Consider the following 16,217-nt stretch of genomic DNA (forward strand, 5'->3'; position numbering starts at 1 on the left):
AACTCCTGGCCTCAAGTGATCTGCCCAACTCTGCCTCCCAAAGTGCTGGGATTACAGGCTTGAGCCACTGTGCCTGCCTCTTCAGTCTATTTTAAAAGGATTATATTGTTAGTTTCTAACAATTATTTCTCTTCCTACCCAGTAAACTTCTGTCCAGAAGCTGTGTTTTAATCACTTCTTTGTCTTCTTCAGTTGCTTATTATGTTTGAAGGAGTTGAGGTGTGTGAGAACCCCCATACTTTTAGGAAAGCCATGTACTTGACAGATGTTTAGAAACTCAAAGGTTTCCATTTCAAACCCAAAGCTGGCATCTATAAGCATCACTACCTATAAACAGAACACATCATTTCTCAAAGAAACTACCAAAGCAGACCACCTACACTAGGGGTTGGCAACTGGCCCACGTGCCAAATCCACCCATCACCTGTGTTTGTCACTAAAGTTTTATTGGAACACAGCCACATTAATTCATTTACATATTGTCTATGGCTGCCTGTGCACTACAACTGCAGAGCTAAGTAGCTGCAAAAGATACGATCCACAAAGCCGAAAATATTTACTATCTGGCCCTCGACAGAAAAGTCCCACTGCAGACTACATCAAATGACTACACAGGCATCACCCAGAGAAACCACCACCCTCTGACTTGCTCTAAAAGGCAACCATAAGACAATGCCCACTAGGATATAAACTTGCATTTTAAGAATTCTAATGCATGAGAAGTAACTCAGAAAAGGCTGGGTCTAACCTGGCCCTTACCTAAGAAATTCTAATTTAAAGAAATGAAGTTTTCTGTAATGTACTTTTAAACCAAATAACAGGTCTCTGACATCCAAGAAATGGGAAGAAAGTGATAATCAATGAAATATATTAAATATATATAGAAAACCAACCTCTTCTTTCAATCTCTTCACAGAAAAAAAAAAATCTGTTTTTTTGCTGGGAAGTTTGCAGTGGAAATCTCTATCTTGTATGTTAATTTGTATAACTCAAGTACTCAGAATTTTTTTAAAATAGCTATCAGTTTAGGATTAAGCCAAAAAACAGTAAGATTATGATGAATGGTAGTCTATAAGAAAATACAAGCAGATAAGGCCAATTTTTTTTTTTTTTTTTTTGAGACAGAGTCTCGCTCTGTTACCCAGGCTGGAGTGCAGTGGTGCGATCTTGGCTCACTGCAAGCTCTGCCCCCCGCGTTCATGCCATTCTCCTGCCTCAGTCTCCCGAGTAGCTGGAACTACAGGTGCCCACCACCACGCCCAGCTTTTTTGCATTTTTTTAGTAGAGTTGGGGTTTCACAGTGTTCGCCAGGATGGTCTTGATCTCCTGACCTCACGATCCGCCCACCTTGGCCTCCTAAAGTGCTGGGATTACAGGCGTGAGCCACCGCACCCGGCCAAGGCCAGTTTTTAAAATTTAAGACACTTCAAAGATGCAAAATAATTTCAGAATTGATTCCTGGAAACTTCTGCTTTTAATATTAAAGACAGTTGTTTTTATGTTTCCATGGATAACTGAAAATAACACAAAATGGAAACAGAAATGCCCATCTTTGATTAAACTAGGAAACATTCAAAACCCGAAACCACAGAATATATGAAGTTGGGCTTGTAGGCAAGCACAACTGCCACTGCAGACCAAGGCAGCAAGCAGAGCTCTCCAGCAACACTGGACCAGCTCGAAGAACAGGTGGAAAAATCCTCACACCACATCTGATGCCACAGAGTGCCAAGGGGCAAGCAGCTGGTTGTAGGGTCAGGAAGAACAGGGAGCAAACAGTCCCTCAGCCACCAATCTTTGTCATCTAAGCCAGTGTTACTCCCCTAATCCACACACGCACGTACACACCCAAATCCACGTACTGTGTGCCTTTGCTGTAGTCAGGAGGCTCTGACAACCCAGAGCAGAGCAATCAACATAAGCTAGGCTAAATAAATTATGGTGCACCCATAGAATGGAATATTATATTAAAAAGAAGGAGGCAGAGCTACAGTACTTACTGATTATATACCTCCAAGATATATTACAGGAAAAAAGCAAACCATAGAAGAGTGTGTAAAATAAGCTACCATTTGTGTTTTTAAAGGGTGCCATGTGTGTTTATATGTATCTGGAAGGATACTGCTCTGCAGGGCCCTGAGAGACCAGCGGTCAGAGCAAGGAAAGAGAAAACGTGCATTGTGTGTACCCTGCATTAGTTAGAGTGCTTTACCAAATGTGTGTGCTCCTTTTGAAAATCTGAAAAAGATTCACATAGGCATCTCTCTCAATGACGATTAAGAGGCTGGGAAGGAGAGCAGGGGGGGAGGGACAAAGAGGGAAAGGTTAACAGGTACAAAAATACAGTTACGATAGAATAAATTCTAGTGTCCAATAGCACAATAGGGCGACTATAATTTATTATATAATTCAGAATAACTAAAAGAATGAAATTAAAATGCTCCTAACACGAAGAAATGATAAATGTTTGAAGAGATGGATATCCAAATTACCCTGATTTGATCATCACACATTGTATGCTTCTATCAAAATACTATATGTACCCCATAAATACGTACACCTATTATGCATCCATAATAACTAAAAATTAAAAAAAGTAAAGACATCTCTTAACATGTATGTCTTTAAAATTAGAAACTTGCTACATTTTAAATGAAAGAGAAACAAATAACTTCTATGAACTATTTCAATCACTTCAAGTATACAAGATTTAGTAATCTTTACACAACTTTACATTAATAACACTTACTTTTACTAATAGTAGCATAACATTTGAATGTTATTTAATTTTCCAACATTACAATGGAACAACTTTAAAATCTGTATTACTTTTTCCTTTATATTTTAGGAGTCTTCCTGGGTCAAAGTATAAAATCTGCAGCTCTAGAAAAAACTACATAAAAATGAAAAAAAACAAGGTATCTGTCACCCCACACTTCCTAACCAATATGGCTTATTTTTTTGCTTTTTTTTTTCTCTGAGACAGAATTTCGTTCTTGTTGCCCAGGTTGGAGTGCAATGGCACAAACTCAGCTTACCACAACCTCCGCCTACCAGGTTGAAGCGATTCTCCTGCCTCAGCCTCCTAAGTAACTAGGATTCTAGGGATGCACCACCTTACCTGGCCAATTTTGTACTTTTAGTAGACATGGGGTTTCTGCATGTTGGTCAGGCTGGTCGTGAACTCCTGACCTCAGGTGATCCGCCCACTTCCGCCTCCCAAAGTGCTGGGATTACAGGCATGAGCCACTTCGTCTGGCGTTTTTTGTTGTTGTTGTTGTTGTTAATTTGTACTTTATTTTTCTAATTTAAAAGATAGTTAATATCAGGAATAGTGAACATTATCATTTCCATAAATGCAAGAGCGTGTACATTTTCCACACACTGAGTACTGTCTACATTTTCTATTGATAAACTCTGACCACTTCTTCAGGCAATTCATGTACTTACTTTAGCGTTATCATTAAGGATGAAGGTTCTAGAACCATCAAGAACAAGGGTCCCATCTTCACACAAGTTACTTAACTGCTGGGAGGCTCTATTTCATCTTATGTAAACAACAGATAATACCCACTCACCTCAAGGATGTATCAAGGGTTTATGTAAGCTAAATTTGTAGAAAGCAGTTAGCACAGTGCCAGGAAGGGTCCAAGAAGAAATGGTACTTACTATGATATATTTGTATGCATATATGTATGCATGTTAACAAGCTCTTATTAGCTGTGATCACTAAAGGTTTTCTCCATCCTGTGATTTGCTTTTAGATTTTGGAATACATTTCATTGTGCACGTTCCATTTCTATTATTAATATAACAACATTTATAACTATTACTATTATCATCACCAATTCAGTTACATCTACTGTATCCCTGATGATGACCATTCTTCCTTTAATAATCATAAAACTCTCTTTCCTTCACAGGGTAAATAACCTATCACAACGCTGTAAGTCTCCATCAGCACCCCAGGCTGCCCCTGCTGACTTACCAGATCTGTTGCTTTAGCCAGATCAACCATCCTGTTAATGTCACACTCACATTCAATAATGGTGAGTCTGCGCTTTTTACCTGTAAGTGAAAAGATGAAAATTCTACTTTAAAAAGACTCCGAAAAAACTGAAACCATCAACTCTTAATTTTCGTTTTTTAATTGCATCCAGTAAAACACCATATAGGTTTACAGGAGTGTACCCGAAGTTCATTTTTATAGGCAAAAGCTGGTAAAATAAAATAAATTCCATCCTGTTTTTCTTGCTGTGTTCTAAATTTAGATAATATCAAAAGTCTACCCAGATGAATAAAGTGCTCAAACAGGGAAAATTCTGACTGGACAGGCTCCATGATAACCATGATCCTGCTGTTCAGCTGCAGGTGTCTTCACCTCTATCAAAACTTCCCGTATTCCCACTATCGCTAAAAACATCCTCAAACATAATGCAACAGAATATTCATAACGATAATCATTTCTAAATTAAGGTAATAAGAAAATGGTCAAGAAAATAGGGGCTGGGTACAGTGGCTCACGCCTTTGTCCCAGCACCTTGGGAGGCCAAGGCAGGTGGATCCCTTAAGTCCAGGAGTTTTGAGACAAGCCTGGGCCACATGGGGAAACCCCATCTCTACAAAACAAAAAAAGAAAGAAAAAAAAGAAAATTTAGCCAGGTGTGGTAGCATACATTACTCAGGAGGCTATGGTAGGAGGATTGCTTGAGCCTGGGAGGTTGAGGCTGCAGTGAGCTACAATCACACCACTGCATTCTAGCCTGTGCCACAGAGTAAGACTCTGTCTAAAACAAAGGAAAAGAAAGTATGGATGCTCCAAAAATAAAGAAAAGCCTCAATCTAACTATATTACTGCAATAACAAGAGATTTCAGAGTGTGCATTGCCATTCCACCACTGGAAGTTTGTTTCATCTTCCCTCAAACTTGGAAAGGTCACCATCTCCCAAAGCAAATTCTCATAAGAAAAAGAGAAAATGTGCACTTCCACCAGCATGTGGCTTCATAAGGGCAAGCATGTGCACCTGGCACATAGGAGGTACGTGCTATGTGTTAAATACATACGTGTTAAATGATGTGTTCACAGTCACCAGGCCTGCTAGGCCCCTCCAAGGAACATGCTTGGCAAAGCCATAGAGCAGTCAGGATAAGATATGTATCACATCCTTATCTCTGGGAACTTACCCTTTTCTGAAGTTATAGCTAACTTAGTAAAAGTGTAAGAGAGATAACACGATATGACAATATTTAACATGCTCCATTCAAGAAAACAAGAAACACGTGCAGGTCCCTCAGATGACAACAACCACGCCAACTCTGTGTCTGCGGCAGCATCTCCTACCTGACACGATCATCACAGGGTCTGTGATCTCGGTAAACTTCTGCCGGGTGAAGTTCCGAATGAGGCATTGTATCAAAGTGCTCTTTCCAACTTCGGAGGCCCCGTCACCATGGCCACTATTGGTGGGGGCTCTAGTGGAGTTTGATCAACCACTGGAGTATGATGCTTTTTTGTCTTCAAATCCTGAGTCCTATTCATTAAAGAAAAAAAAAAAGTAAACTCACTTTCAAAATAGAGTAAAAGGTATCAACCTTATAAGTAGACTTTTTTTGGTATACTTATAGACATGAGTACGTTAGTATATTTTATACAGGGTACAACAGACAATATATAAATATAATTAACTTGTCAATTATTAACTTCTGACCCCCATCCAAATAATTACTGTTCAATAAAGATGTAACAAGATGACTTCAATAATATAGAGATGAAAATTAAATACTCCTTAAATCTGACTGTTTTAGGAGTGATTTTAATCGTTTTTTAAAAACCAAAAGGTAAATACCGAGGCAGTGCATCATAACAGATAAGAGCAGAGGCTCTGGAGTTAAATTTGGCTCTCCTACTTACTGGTTGTATGATTGGAGGTAACTTTTCTTGACTTCAGTTTTCTTGTCCATGAAATGAGAGCAGGAATGATTCCTACTCTGGTAAGGCAGCTGGAAGGACTTAGTTGAATAATGTTTAAAGTACACTGCTAACAATATCACAAGGACTCACTAAATAAAGCTATGTTAGTATTACATATTGTAATTTTTGTATTTTATATCACAACTTTGTAAAACATATCCGGAGGGAAAAAGCACACTTATCACTGTAGAAACACTTTAAAGTTTAGGAAGAAACAAATTCTAGAAATTCTTGTATCTTGGGCAAGAAACACCAACTAGTGTGCAGATGCTGGAGGCAAGGCAGCTTCTATGGGAAGGCTTCTCACATTTTAGTAAAAGCCACACAGCATGCATCTCCACGTCCTTTGGAGCTGGACTAGACTTGTGACTCCAAATGTCACCTGTGAGAGGCTCCTACTATTTAAAAAGAATCAAAGGAAGAACCATCAGACTATAGCTAAACACACCTGTGAAAGTATCAAGCCATCCCCACAGCAGACTGAACTGCAAAAGCTTTGGGATTTCTCTTCCGGGCATCATCTTCGTCTCCTAGCTGGAGATCCTGCAGATGCCGCTTCTTTTTCTTTGCAGCTTTGGGTCCATTGTTTTTCTTTCTGTGTTTCTCTGGTCCTTAGTTTCCATAGTGGCTACTTACCAATAACAAGTAACTCTAACCTACAAGGAAGAAGGTTGGGGTAAGGAGGTGGGAGAAGCATTTTACAATCCAGGCAATACACAGGGGAAAACATTAAATTTCATTTATTTCTTTATGAAGAGATGATGTATTTGTTCACTAGACAAGGGTAGGAACTGCTTAACCATCCCCAATTTCCTTTCTCTCTGGTATGCTATAAATTAGATGAGTTACCTCTGCTAAGGTTACATTTTATGGTTAAGTTACTTTTTATTCATCTTAAATGTCAACATCAGCACTATCTATTTCTGCAAGGACGGAAATATTCTATATCTGTACTTTTCAGCTATTTAGACTTTAGCCACATGTGGTTACTTAAAATGTACTTAGAGAAACTGAAAAAATGAATTCTTAATTTCATTCTAACTCTAAACAGTCACATGTGGCTACCATACTGGACAGCTCGTACCTAGATATCAACCAGATTAATAAAGTGGTTTCCTAACTTAAACTAAAACTTAAATTTTAATGAAAAATTTAAAACCTTTTTTTGAACTTCCAATATGATCACAGTATTACTTTTAGTACCTGTCGACTCTGTAAAACTCCTAAATTACAGGTCATCTACATACATTTGAAAAATCGCACTATCTGTATGTATAAGATATGAGTGGTTCTAGATGATGCCTGGAGACCTCATAGACTTACAGAGACCCTTGCAGTGATTTCTGAGGTATCTGGGAATCTGTGGCCAATAAATTGGTAATCACTGAGTTAGTGAGTTTTTTTTAGGGTATCAGGTTGCATAAAATCTGACAGCTTGATTGAAAAAAAGCGGAGCAGGGTGCCATTTCATTCAATTAAGGTCCTGTATTAATTCCATTTAATAAACGTTTGTGTCTCTGATGTGCTAGCCACTGTGCCAGTAAATGGATATAGCTATGATCTGACTGGCAGAGAAAATCCAAACTAGTGTCTTCCGTGCCATGCAATAAGGGCTACATTGGAAGGCTGCACAGGGTGCTACTGGAGCACAGAAGTGAGTCACAGACTTCCCACAGACACACACACGAGCGGAAACAGAAAGTCTTTATATATCACCATATTGTCAAGGAACACCGGCCGGGAGTTAGGAGGGCTGGGAACTAGGAACGCTGTGAAACTGAATAGCTGTGTGATTTCAGAGATTATGTTGCTTCTCTATTTTAGTTCCGAACTTGTACTAATATTTCTCTCCCTTTTGCTCTTGGTGGGAAAAGCACAATTTGGGGTCAACAGATTCGGCGCAGGTCTAAGTCGCCTGCCGGCACCATGTAGCCAGGAAACGACGTCTCCCGGACACCTTCCCTCCCAGTCCGGGCTCTCTGCAGGGATTCATGCCGTCACTCTCCCAACGACCCCCGGGGCACACCTCCGGCAGATGCTAAATATGCTGCTCCTCGGGAGCAAAGATGACCCGGGGGACCAGGAGAAGACCATCCCACGCGCAAGACTCGCGATCTTCCCAGTGCCCCAGAGCCAGGGACGCCACCGCCGCCTGCCCTAGAGCCAGGGACCCCGCCGCCGCCTACCCCAGCCCGCCGCCGCCTACCCCAGCCCGCCGCCGCCTACCCCAGCCCGCCGCCGCCTACCCCAGCCCGCCGCCGCCTACCCCAGCCCGCCGCCGCCTACCCCAGCCCGCCGGACCACCGAACCCGCTCACGACTACGACTCCTCAGGTCAACTTGGACACCGCCGGAAACGGAAATTCACAGTGGCGCCGACTCGGCGGAGGGAAACAAGAAGACAGAAAAAAGAGACCGGCGCCTGGAGGACGTTCAGGGGAAAGCTGGAAGGAAGACTCCCCAACAGCTGAGTGCCGGCGCCGGCGCCGTCTGCGCAGTGCGTTCCGCCGGGTCCGCGTCCCTGCTGATTCCGCCACACCCTGCTCTCGGAATCCGCTGTCTCAACTCCCGCGGTAGCACTCCCTAGTTGGGTACACCGAGCTCGCCCAAGTCCTCGCTGAAGGGCAGGGCAGCTGTGCGACCTGGCGCCGGTCACTTGGTGCCGTGCAAAAAGCGAGAAGGAGACTCATTTAGCAATGAGCTCTGAGTGTGGTCTCTTGTTCTTTTTTTTTTTTTTTTGAGACAGAGTCTCACTGGATCACCCAGGCTGGACTGCAGTGGCGCGATTTCGGCTCACCACAACCTCTGCCTCCCGTGTTCAAGAGATTCTCCTGCCTCAGACTCCCAAGTAGGTGGGATTACAGGCGCCTGCCATTAGCCCGGCTAATTTTTTTGTATTTTTAGTAGAGTTGGGGTTTCACCATGTTGGCCAGGCTGGTCTCAGGTGATCCACCCTCCTCGACCTCCCAAAGCGCTGGGATTACAAGCGCGAGTCACCGCGCCCAGCCGGTCTGTTGTTCTGTTTAAGCAAGACACTACATTGAGTAGTGCAAACCAGTGGGCATTATGTTGTTATTTGTAGCTCATTCTCAGTGCTAAAGAGAAAGTCTTGTGAAGCACGGCCCCCTTGAACTATACTGGTACGCAATTTTCCTTCTTTAAGTGATAAGCAATCTAAAATCAAGGCCTACGGGAAAGACGCAATTGTTTTTGTTACTCATTTCTAAATGTGAACTGGAACGTGCCGCCCTTTTTCTTCTAGCCCCACCTAGAAGTGCAGTGTTGGTGGGAGAATGTATTCTTCTCTGGGCTTTCAGGACCATTATGTATGCTGGGGAGCCTGGCAGTTGGCGCTAGGCCTGACCCCTGACAGTATTTCCTTCAGCTCCAGCATTTGCATTCTCACTGTTGAAAAGCATTTGGCACTCAGTTTGCATTTCTGTATTCATAAGTGTTAATTATTCACGAAAACAAACTGTGGGAAAACTAATTTTATAAATCACTTTACTAGATTGCGTTTTCCTTCCTTGCTTTCATCCTTTTTGTTGGTACTTATACAAATAATATAATTCTAAGTTCTCTGTGTAAAAATATTTAAACAATACAGATAAAGAACAGATCACTTTTTAATTCAGCCAGCTGGAACGTTAGGGATATGTTGGGAGTTAGGGGTTTGGTGTGAAGTAAGGCATTTTATTTTGTTTACATGGGTAGCAAATTGCTTCAAGTTTATTGAATATTTCATACTTTTGCCACTGACTTAAATTTTTATATGGATTTTCATTTTATATTGATTGCCTGTATAAAATAAGGCTGTAGTTTCTCCTGCTCCACTGGTGAGTTTACTCTGCAGTGTTCTGGTGGCCGTGTTTATAGTATATTTGATGCCTTCGAAGGGAAGCCCTCCGGAGCCCCATTCTTCTTTTTTTTTAATTATACCTGTTTCTGAACAAGAATATATGCACATCTTCAATTGAAAAAGGACAGAAAGATGGGTGGTGAAGACTGCTAACCCCATCTCCACTTTGCAGAGCTAAGCGCTGCTACCAAAGATACTCTACTCACACAGAAGCACAGGACTCTCATCCACACATACCTTTCTAAAAATACTTCATTAAATAGTTTCATTAATCTACTCTTAGATGAACTTGGATATCATGTTATATTAAGTATCAAGTTATATTAAAAACTTCCTTTTTAAATAGTGGCAGAAGACAACGTTGAGTCTTCGCATCCAAGAAAATTGTAAAGCCTCTTCCTGTCTCAGGCTCTGTTTTGGTGACATGCTCAAGTCTTATAGTAGATTTTAAGACACTCGTGAATGGGATGTGTATGTGCCTTGATTTAGTAGAGCTTAAATACTTGTTGAAGGAATGATAGCTTTAGGCTGAACTAGCTCTACTTTTGTGATGTTATTTGTACTTACTTGATGTTCAATCCCTACACTGTTTTTTCCATCAGAAAATATAGTCTACTTTGCCGAGCATGGTGCCTCATGCCTGTAATCCCAGCACTTTGGGAGGCCGAGGTGGGTGGATCACCTGAGGTTGGGAGTTCGAGACCAACCTGAGCAACATGGAGAAACCCTGTCTCTACTAAAACTGCAAAATTAGCCGAGCGTGGTGGCACATGCCTGCAATCCCAGCTACTCAGGAGGCTGAAGCAGGAGAATTGCTTGAACCCTGGAGGCAGAGGTTGCGGTGAGCCAAGATAGCGCCATTGCACTCCAGCCTGGGCAACAAGAGTGAAACTCTGTCTCGAAAAAAAAAAAGAAGAAAAGAAAATATAATACACTTTATTATATTTTCTAGGAACAGAAAGCTGAAAAAGTGAGTGTTGTCTCTATTGGTAAAAGTGTACCTTAAATACATTCATACACATACACACTCCTAATTAGCATTAAATGAGAATGTGCTTTGACTGTAATTCATTATATTTGTTCAACAGAGAAATTGGACTTGACATTTCATTCTTTCAATTACTCCCTCTTAGAGGATATTAATGGACACGCCTGTGTCACTGGTAAACCCATCAGCCAAGGGGGAATCGATGGACGCATCTCTGCTACTGGCCGTGGTGTGTTCCATGGGATTGAAAACTTCATCAATGAAGCTTCTTAATGAGCATTTTAGGAATGACACCAGGGTTTGGAGATAAAATATTTGTTGTTAAGGTTAAAAAAAAAAAAAAAGTTTCTTTAATAACTGATAGACATTAAGTAAAGTTTTTAATGTTTTTAGAATTGTAATTTTAAAATTCAGTTATCTCGCATCTCTTAAATTTTAGAGTGGTGGTTTCCAGAGTAATAGATCTTTTGTTTTTTGAACCTTGCTATGATTCATGTAACTAGAACTGATTTAAGTATCTCTCAAGTAGATGTGAAACTATTACCAACTATCACCAAATTCAACCACAATATTGGTCAGTATTCAAACTTGAAATTGTATCTAGAAGGGCAAGTCTCTTAACATAACTCTCTAAGTTTTGTAAGTATATAAAGAAGTTTACACATTGATCCAAATTTGTTTCATGTGTTAACATGTATTTTACTTAGGAGAATCTTAATTAAGTTGAAATAACTTTACAAGAGAAGTTGTAGCTGGGCATGGTGGCTCATGCCTGTAATCCTAGCATTTTGGGAGGCCAAGGCGAGTGGATCACTTGAGGCCAGGCGTTCGAGACCAGCCTGGCCAACATGGTAAAATGCCATCTCTACTAAAAATAGAAAAATTAGCCAGGCATGATGGCGGCGCCTGTAATCGCAACTACTTGGGAGGCTAAGGCAGGAGAATCACTTGAACCCGGGAGACAGAGGCTGCAGTGAGCCGAAATTGTACCATTGCACTCCAGCCTGGGCAACGGAGTGAGACTCTGTTGCCCAGGCTGGAGTGCAGTGATGTGATCTCGGCTCACTACAGCCTCCACCTCCCAGGTTCCAGCGATTCACCTGCCTCATCCTCCCAAGTAGCTGGGATTACAGGCACGGGACACCACACCTGACTAATTTTTGTATTTTTAATAGAGACGGGGTTTCACCGTGTTGGCTGTGGCTGGTCTCGAACGCCTGATCTCAAGTGGTTCACCTGCCTCAGCCTCCCAAAGTGCTGGAATTACAAGCATGAGCTACCATGCCCGATCATCACATTCTTAAACAGAGAATTTTATTATTGAAGAGAAACCAGTTAGTACATTGTTTCTTTTGGCAAAAGAATTTTGAGAATTGCTTCTAAATGAACAGAGTGTGGATTTACATTGGTCAAAATATGACTCTTGCTGTCTATACCAGGACTTGAATTTTTGTGTCATGGATAATTGTTCTTCACAGGGATTTGGTAACGTGGGCCTACACTCTATGAGATATTTACATCGTTTTGGTGCTAAATGTATTGCTGTTGGTGAGTCTGATGGGAGTATATGGAATCCAGATGGTATTGACCCAAAGGAACTGGAAGACTTCAAATTGGTATTAATACATTTTTATGGCATAGACACTAAATATAAACATTTAAACTCTGGTACAGCTATTAATTGTGATTTTCAATCAATGGCAGCAACATGGGTCCATTCTGGGCTTCCCCAAGGCAAAGCCCTATGAAGGAAGCATCTTGGAGGCCGACTGTGACATACTGATCCCAGCTGCCAGTGAGAAGCAGTTGACCAAATCCAACGCGCCCAGAGTCAAAGCCAAGGTGACAACATTATAGAAACCAGAACCAACATTATCAATGTGAATGACGTTAGGGGGTCATAGAAGAGTCTGATTGAGTTTTCTCTTTCTTTTTAGCAGCTTTATTGGCATATGTTGTACATACCATACAGTTCCCCCATTTAAAGTAAATAATTTAATGGCTTTTAGCTCCCTGCACAGAGTTATACAACCATTACCAAGAAAACGCATCTGCCTGAGACTCCTGTTAAAAAAAAAAACCTAGATAAACAGAAAAGTGAAAGGTAGTTTTATACACTTTGCAGAACAAAATAACTTCTGTTAATTTAATTTTAACTGAAACTTCCCCCCACATACGAACACATGTTCATATATGCACATCTCTTGCCCTCAGTGGAGGGGATTTGACGGTGTTGTTGGCATTTCTCTATGTTCCTGACTCTCTTGCAGATCATTGCTGAAGGTGCCAATGGGCCAACAACTCCAGAAGCGGACAAGATCTTCCTGGAGAGAAACATTATGGTTATTCCAGTAGGTCATCTATGTTGATTAGGCTTTGTATGTACTTAGAATCATAATTGTCTTTTGCAAGGAATTTGGAGGAAGAGAGGAATTATTAGTCTCCCAAGCTCTAGTGAATTCATCTTTATTTCACTTTTGAGAAAATATAGTAGAAGCATGGTTAATTCTAAGCCTGTCACTTTTCACTGTGATCTAAACATTTATTCCAATTTCAGGCTCTTTACTGAATGTCTTTAGCCTTCTAAGAGTCTGGTTATATAAGTGTATATACTGTGTTAGAAACACTATTCTAACTTAAGCTCTAAGATTTTCTGTATGATTCCTAACCTTATGCATTTCAAGTGCTCCTTCCGGCTTTACTCAGAAAACGAATATGAGGCACACGTGCTCAGGTTTTTTAGCAGGTAAGCATGAGTCTACACCAAAAAGTTATTAGAAATTAATGTGGGCTTGGAATGCATTTTAAAGAACCCCCTTTGCTGAAAGCACTTAAGACATTCAATGTAACTGAAATGGGCTACCCTTAGGTAATAGGAGAAAGAATCCTGTCTTCTGAGAGGCCCTGTGGACGGACTAATCCAATTGGTTGGTGGGCAAGCCATTTAGTCTGAGAACTTCTGGTAGAGAAGAGGCTCTAACCAAAGATTATTAACATTCATTGATTAATAAGCCAAAAAATGATTTTTTTTTTCCCTAAATAGAAAAAGCGTTAGATGGAATTGGGCGAGGTGGGGAGGAGTGTTAAATTAAGTGTGAAATTCCTGATACTAGCCAAAATATATTTGTGATATTTGAAGTTCAGTCTGCCTTGGTATTGAACCTAAGGTCTTAGGTTCATTTTAAGCTTTTACTAAAACCATCGTCTTCTAATTTCTTTGGTGTCTTATTTTTGTGTATAGGATCTCTACCTGAATGCTGGAGGAGTGACAGTATCTTACTTTGAGTGGCTGAAGAATCTAAATCATGTCAGCTATGGCCATTTGACCTTCAAATATGAAAGGGATTCTAACTACCACTTGCTCAGTGAGTGTCGATAATCTTGTTTACCAAAACTCATCTTTTGAGCCAGCTAAAAGGCTGTAAAAAGGTCCACTTAAGAGAACTTATCCCTTTGGGAAAGAATTGAGTCTCAGAAAAGAAAATAATATTTTGTCTCATGAAACTTAGACCAAAAATGCACAATGTCTTTCTGGATATTAACTCTCCCATATACTTATATCCAGATTTTTATTCTGTGATGTAATGTTCACAGAATATAGTCTACAAATTAATTTGTTTTTTCTTTTTTTGAGACAGAGTCTCACTCTTTCGTCCAGGCTGGAGTGCAGTGGTGCAAACTCAGCTTACTGCAGCCTCCACCTCCCAGGTTCAAGCAATTCTCCTGCCTCAGCCTCCCAAGTAGCTGGGACTATAGGCCTATGCTGCCATAGCTGGCTAATTTTTGTATTTTTAGTAGAGATGGGGTTTCACCATGTTGGTCAGGATTGTCTTGATCTCCTGACCTCGTGATCCACCTGCCTCAACCTCCCAAAGTGCTGGGATTACAGGCATGAGCCACCACGCCCAGCCAATAGTATTTATTTAAGTGTGATTTTAAAACCCCACTGCCAATACTCATTTCTGTCTCTGGTTGCTCTTAGTCAAGGCCTATCTAGTGTCACGAATTGTTTTTGAGACTCCTGATGAGAATACTTGTTTTTCTTTGACTAGAGTAAGCTCCACAGTTAAGAGTAGAATTTCTCATCAAGCTGAAATGAGACCAAGACCTCCTGCTGAGCTTCTCTCCTCAGCCCACTGTGAGAATCTGGGTGAAGTGTTCCATCTGTTTCCTTTTCTTTTTCCCCCAGCATTTTCTTTTTAATAGAGCCAAGGAAAAACCCTGGTAATGGGTGTTATGGAAACACAGCAGTGACCTAAATCCACATTTATATAGGAAATTGACAATAATGTGTTTTATTCCTTCTTGACAGAGTTTTTTTTTTGAGACAGAGTTTCATTTTTGTTGTCCAGGCTGGAGTGCAATGGCACAATCTCAGCTCGCTACAACCTCTGCCTCCCTGGTTCAAGTGATTCTCCTGCCTCAGCCTCCTAAGTAGCTGGGATTACAGGCAGGCATCACCATGCCCAGCTAATTTTGTGTTTTTAGTAGAGGCAGCATTTCACCATGTTGGTCAGGCTGGTCTTGAATTCCTGACCTCAAGTGATCCACCCGCCTCAGCCTCCCAAAGTGCTGGGATTACAGGCGTTAGTCACCGTGCCTGACCCTTCTTGACTGAGTTTTAAATGATTAACCCTTTTATGTCATTAGAACTCTCTGTACGTTTTTGGGTTACAGTTACTGTTTGGGACTACTTTTGATTCTACTTCATTTTTCTTTTCTGTTAGCAATATCTTGATCTCTCTCTCTTTTTTTTTTTTTTCTAAAGTGTCTGTTCAAGAGAGTTTAGAAAGAAAATTTGGAAAGCATCGTGGAACTGTTCCCATTGTACCCACAGCAGAGTTCCAAGACAGGATATCGGTGAGTGTGCTCACCCCACAGTTGTACTTTACACATGCTCTCTGCTCTTTTGTTCAGACAGAGCTGGTTAGATGGATTTCATTTATGGCATAGTCTTTGTAATTAGCTTGACAGTAAGTGTGTGACGTGTGTTTTTTACCTTCCCTTTTCATTACATTCTAAAACTGGAGTAAGAATCCTAATGACTACTAACAAATTTAAAATAAATAAATTTGGTATTTTTCACGCACATGTTTTAACAGTGAAGGATTATTATGTACTTATATTATGTTAGGCTCGGTGGCACACGCCTGTAATCCCAGCACTTTGGGAGGCCAAGGCTGGCAGATCACGAAGTCAAGAGATAGAGAGCATCCTGGCCAACATGGTGAAACCCGTCTCTACTAAAAATATAAAAATTAGCGGGGTGTGTTGGCACTCACCTGTAGTCTCAGCTACTTGGGAGGCTGAGGCAGGAGAATCACTTGAACTTGGGAGGTAGAGGCTGCAGTTAGCCAAGACTGTGTCACTGCACTCTAGCCTGGGCCACAGAGAGAGAA

The 16,217-nt window shown here is 41.0% G+C and overlaps 1 protein-coding gene across 1 annotated transcript; it reads left to right on the plus strand.

Moving 5' to 3' along the window:
- Positions 1-5,451: 5,451 nt before the first annotated feature.
- On the plus strand, positions 5,452-15,786 carry LOC115900426 (glutamate dehydrogenase 1, mitochondrial-like). The gene is made up of 7 exons (XM_030941132.1): positions 5,452-5,464; positions 8,056-8,468; positions 12,297-12,434; positions 12,523-12,660; positions 13,089-13,169; positions 14,060-14,183; positions 15,587-15,786. Exons 1-7 carry the CDS (start codon positions 5,452-5,454, stop codon positions 15,769-15,771), a joined length of 1,092 nt encoding a protein of 363 aa, XP_030796992.1. The 3' UTR covers positions 15,772-15,786.
- The last annotated feature ends 431 nt before the right edge of the window (positions 15,787-16,217 follow it).

Source organism: Rhinopithecus roxellana, chromosome 11 (assembly GCF_007565055.1).
Source record: "Rhinopithecus roxellana isolate Shanxi Qingling chromosome 11, ASM756505v1, whole genome shotgun sequence".
Lineage (NCBI taxonomy): Eukaryota > Metazoa > Chordata > Mammalia > Primates > Cercopithecidae > Rhinopithecus > Rhinopithecus roxellana.

Bases quoted from the DNA above. Each gene is read 5' to 3' on its own strand.
- LOC115900426 (XM_030941132.1), top strand. The intron at 8,469-12,296 runs GTGCGTTCCGCC...TGTTCTTCACAG, and splicing joins GCGCCGGCGCCGTCTGCGCA to GGATTTGGTAACGTGGGCCT. The intron at 14,184-15,586 runs GTGAGTGTCGAT...TTTTTTCTAAAG, and splicing joins TTCTAACTACCACTTGCTCA to TGTCTGTTCAAGAGAGTTTA.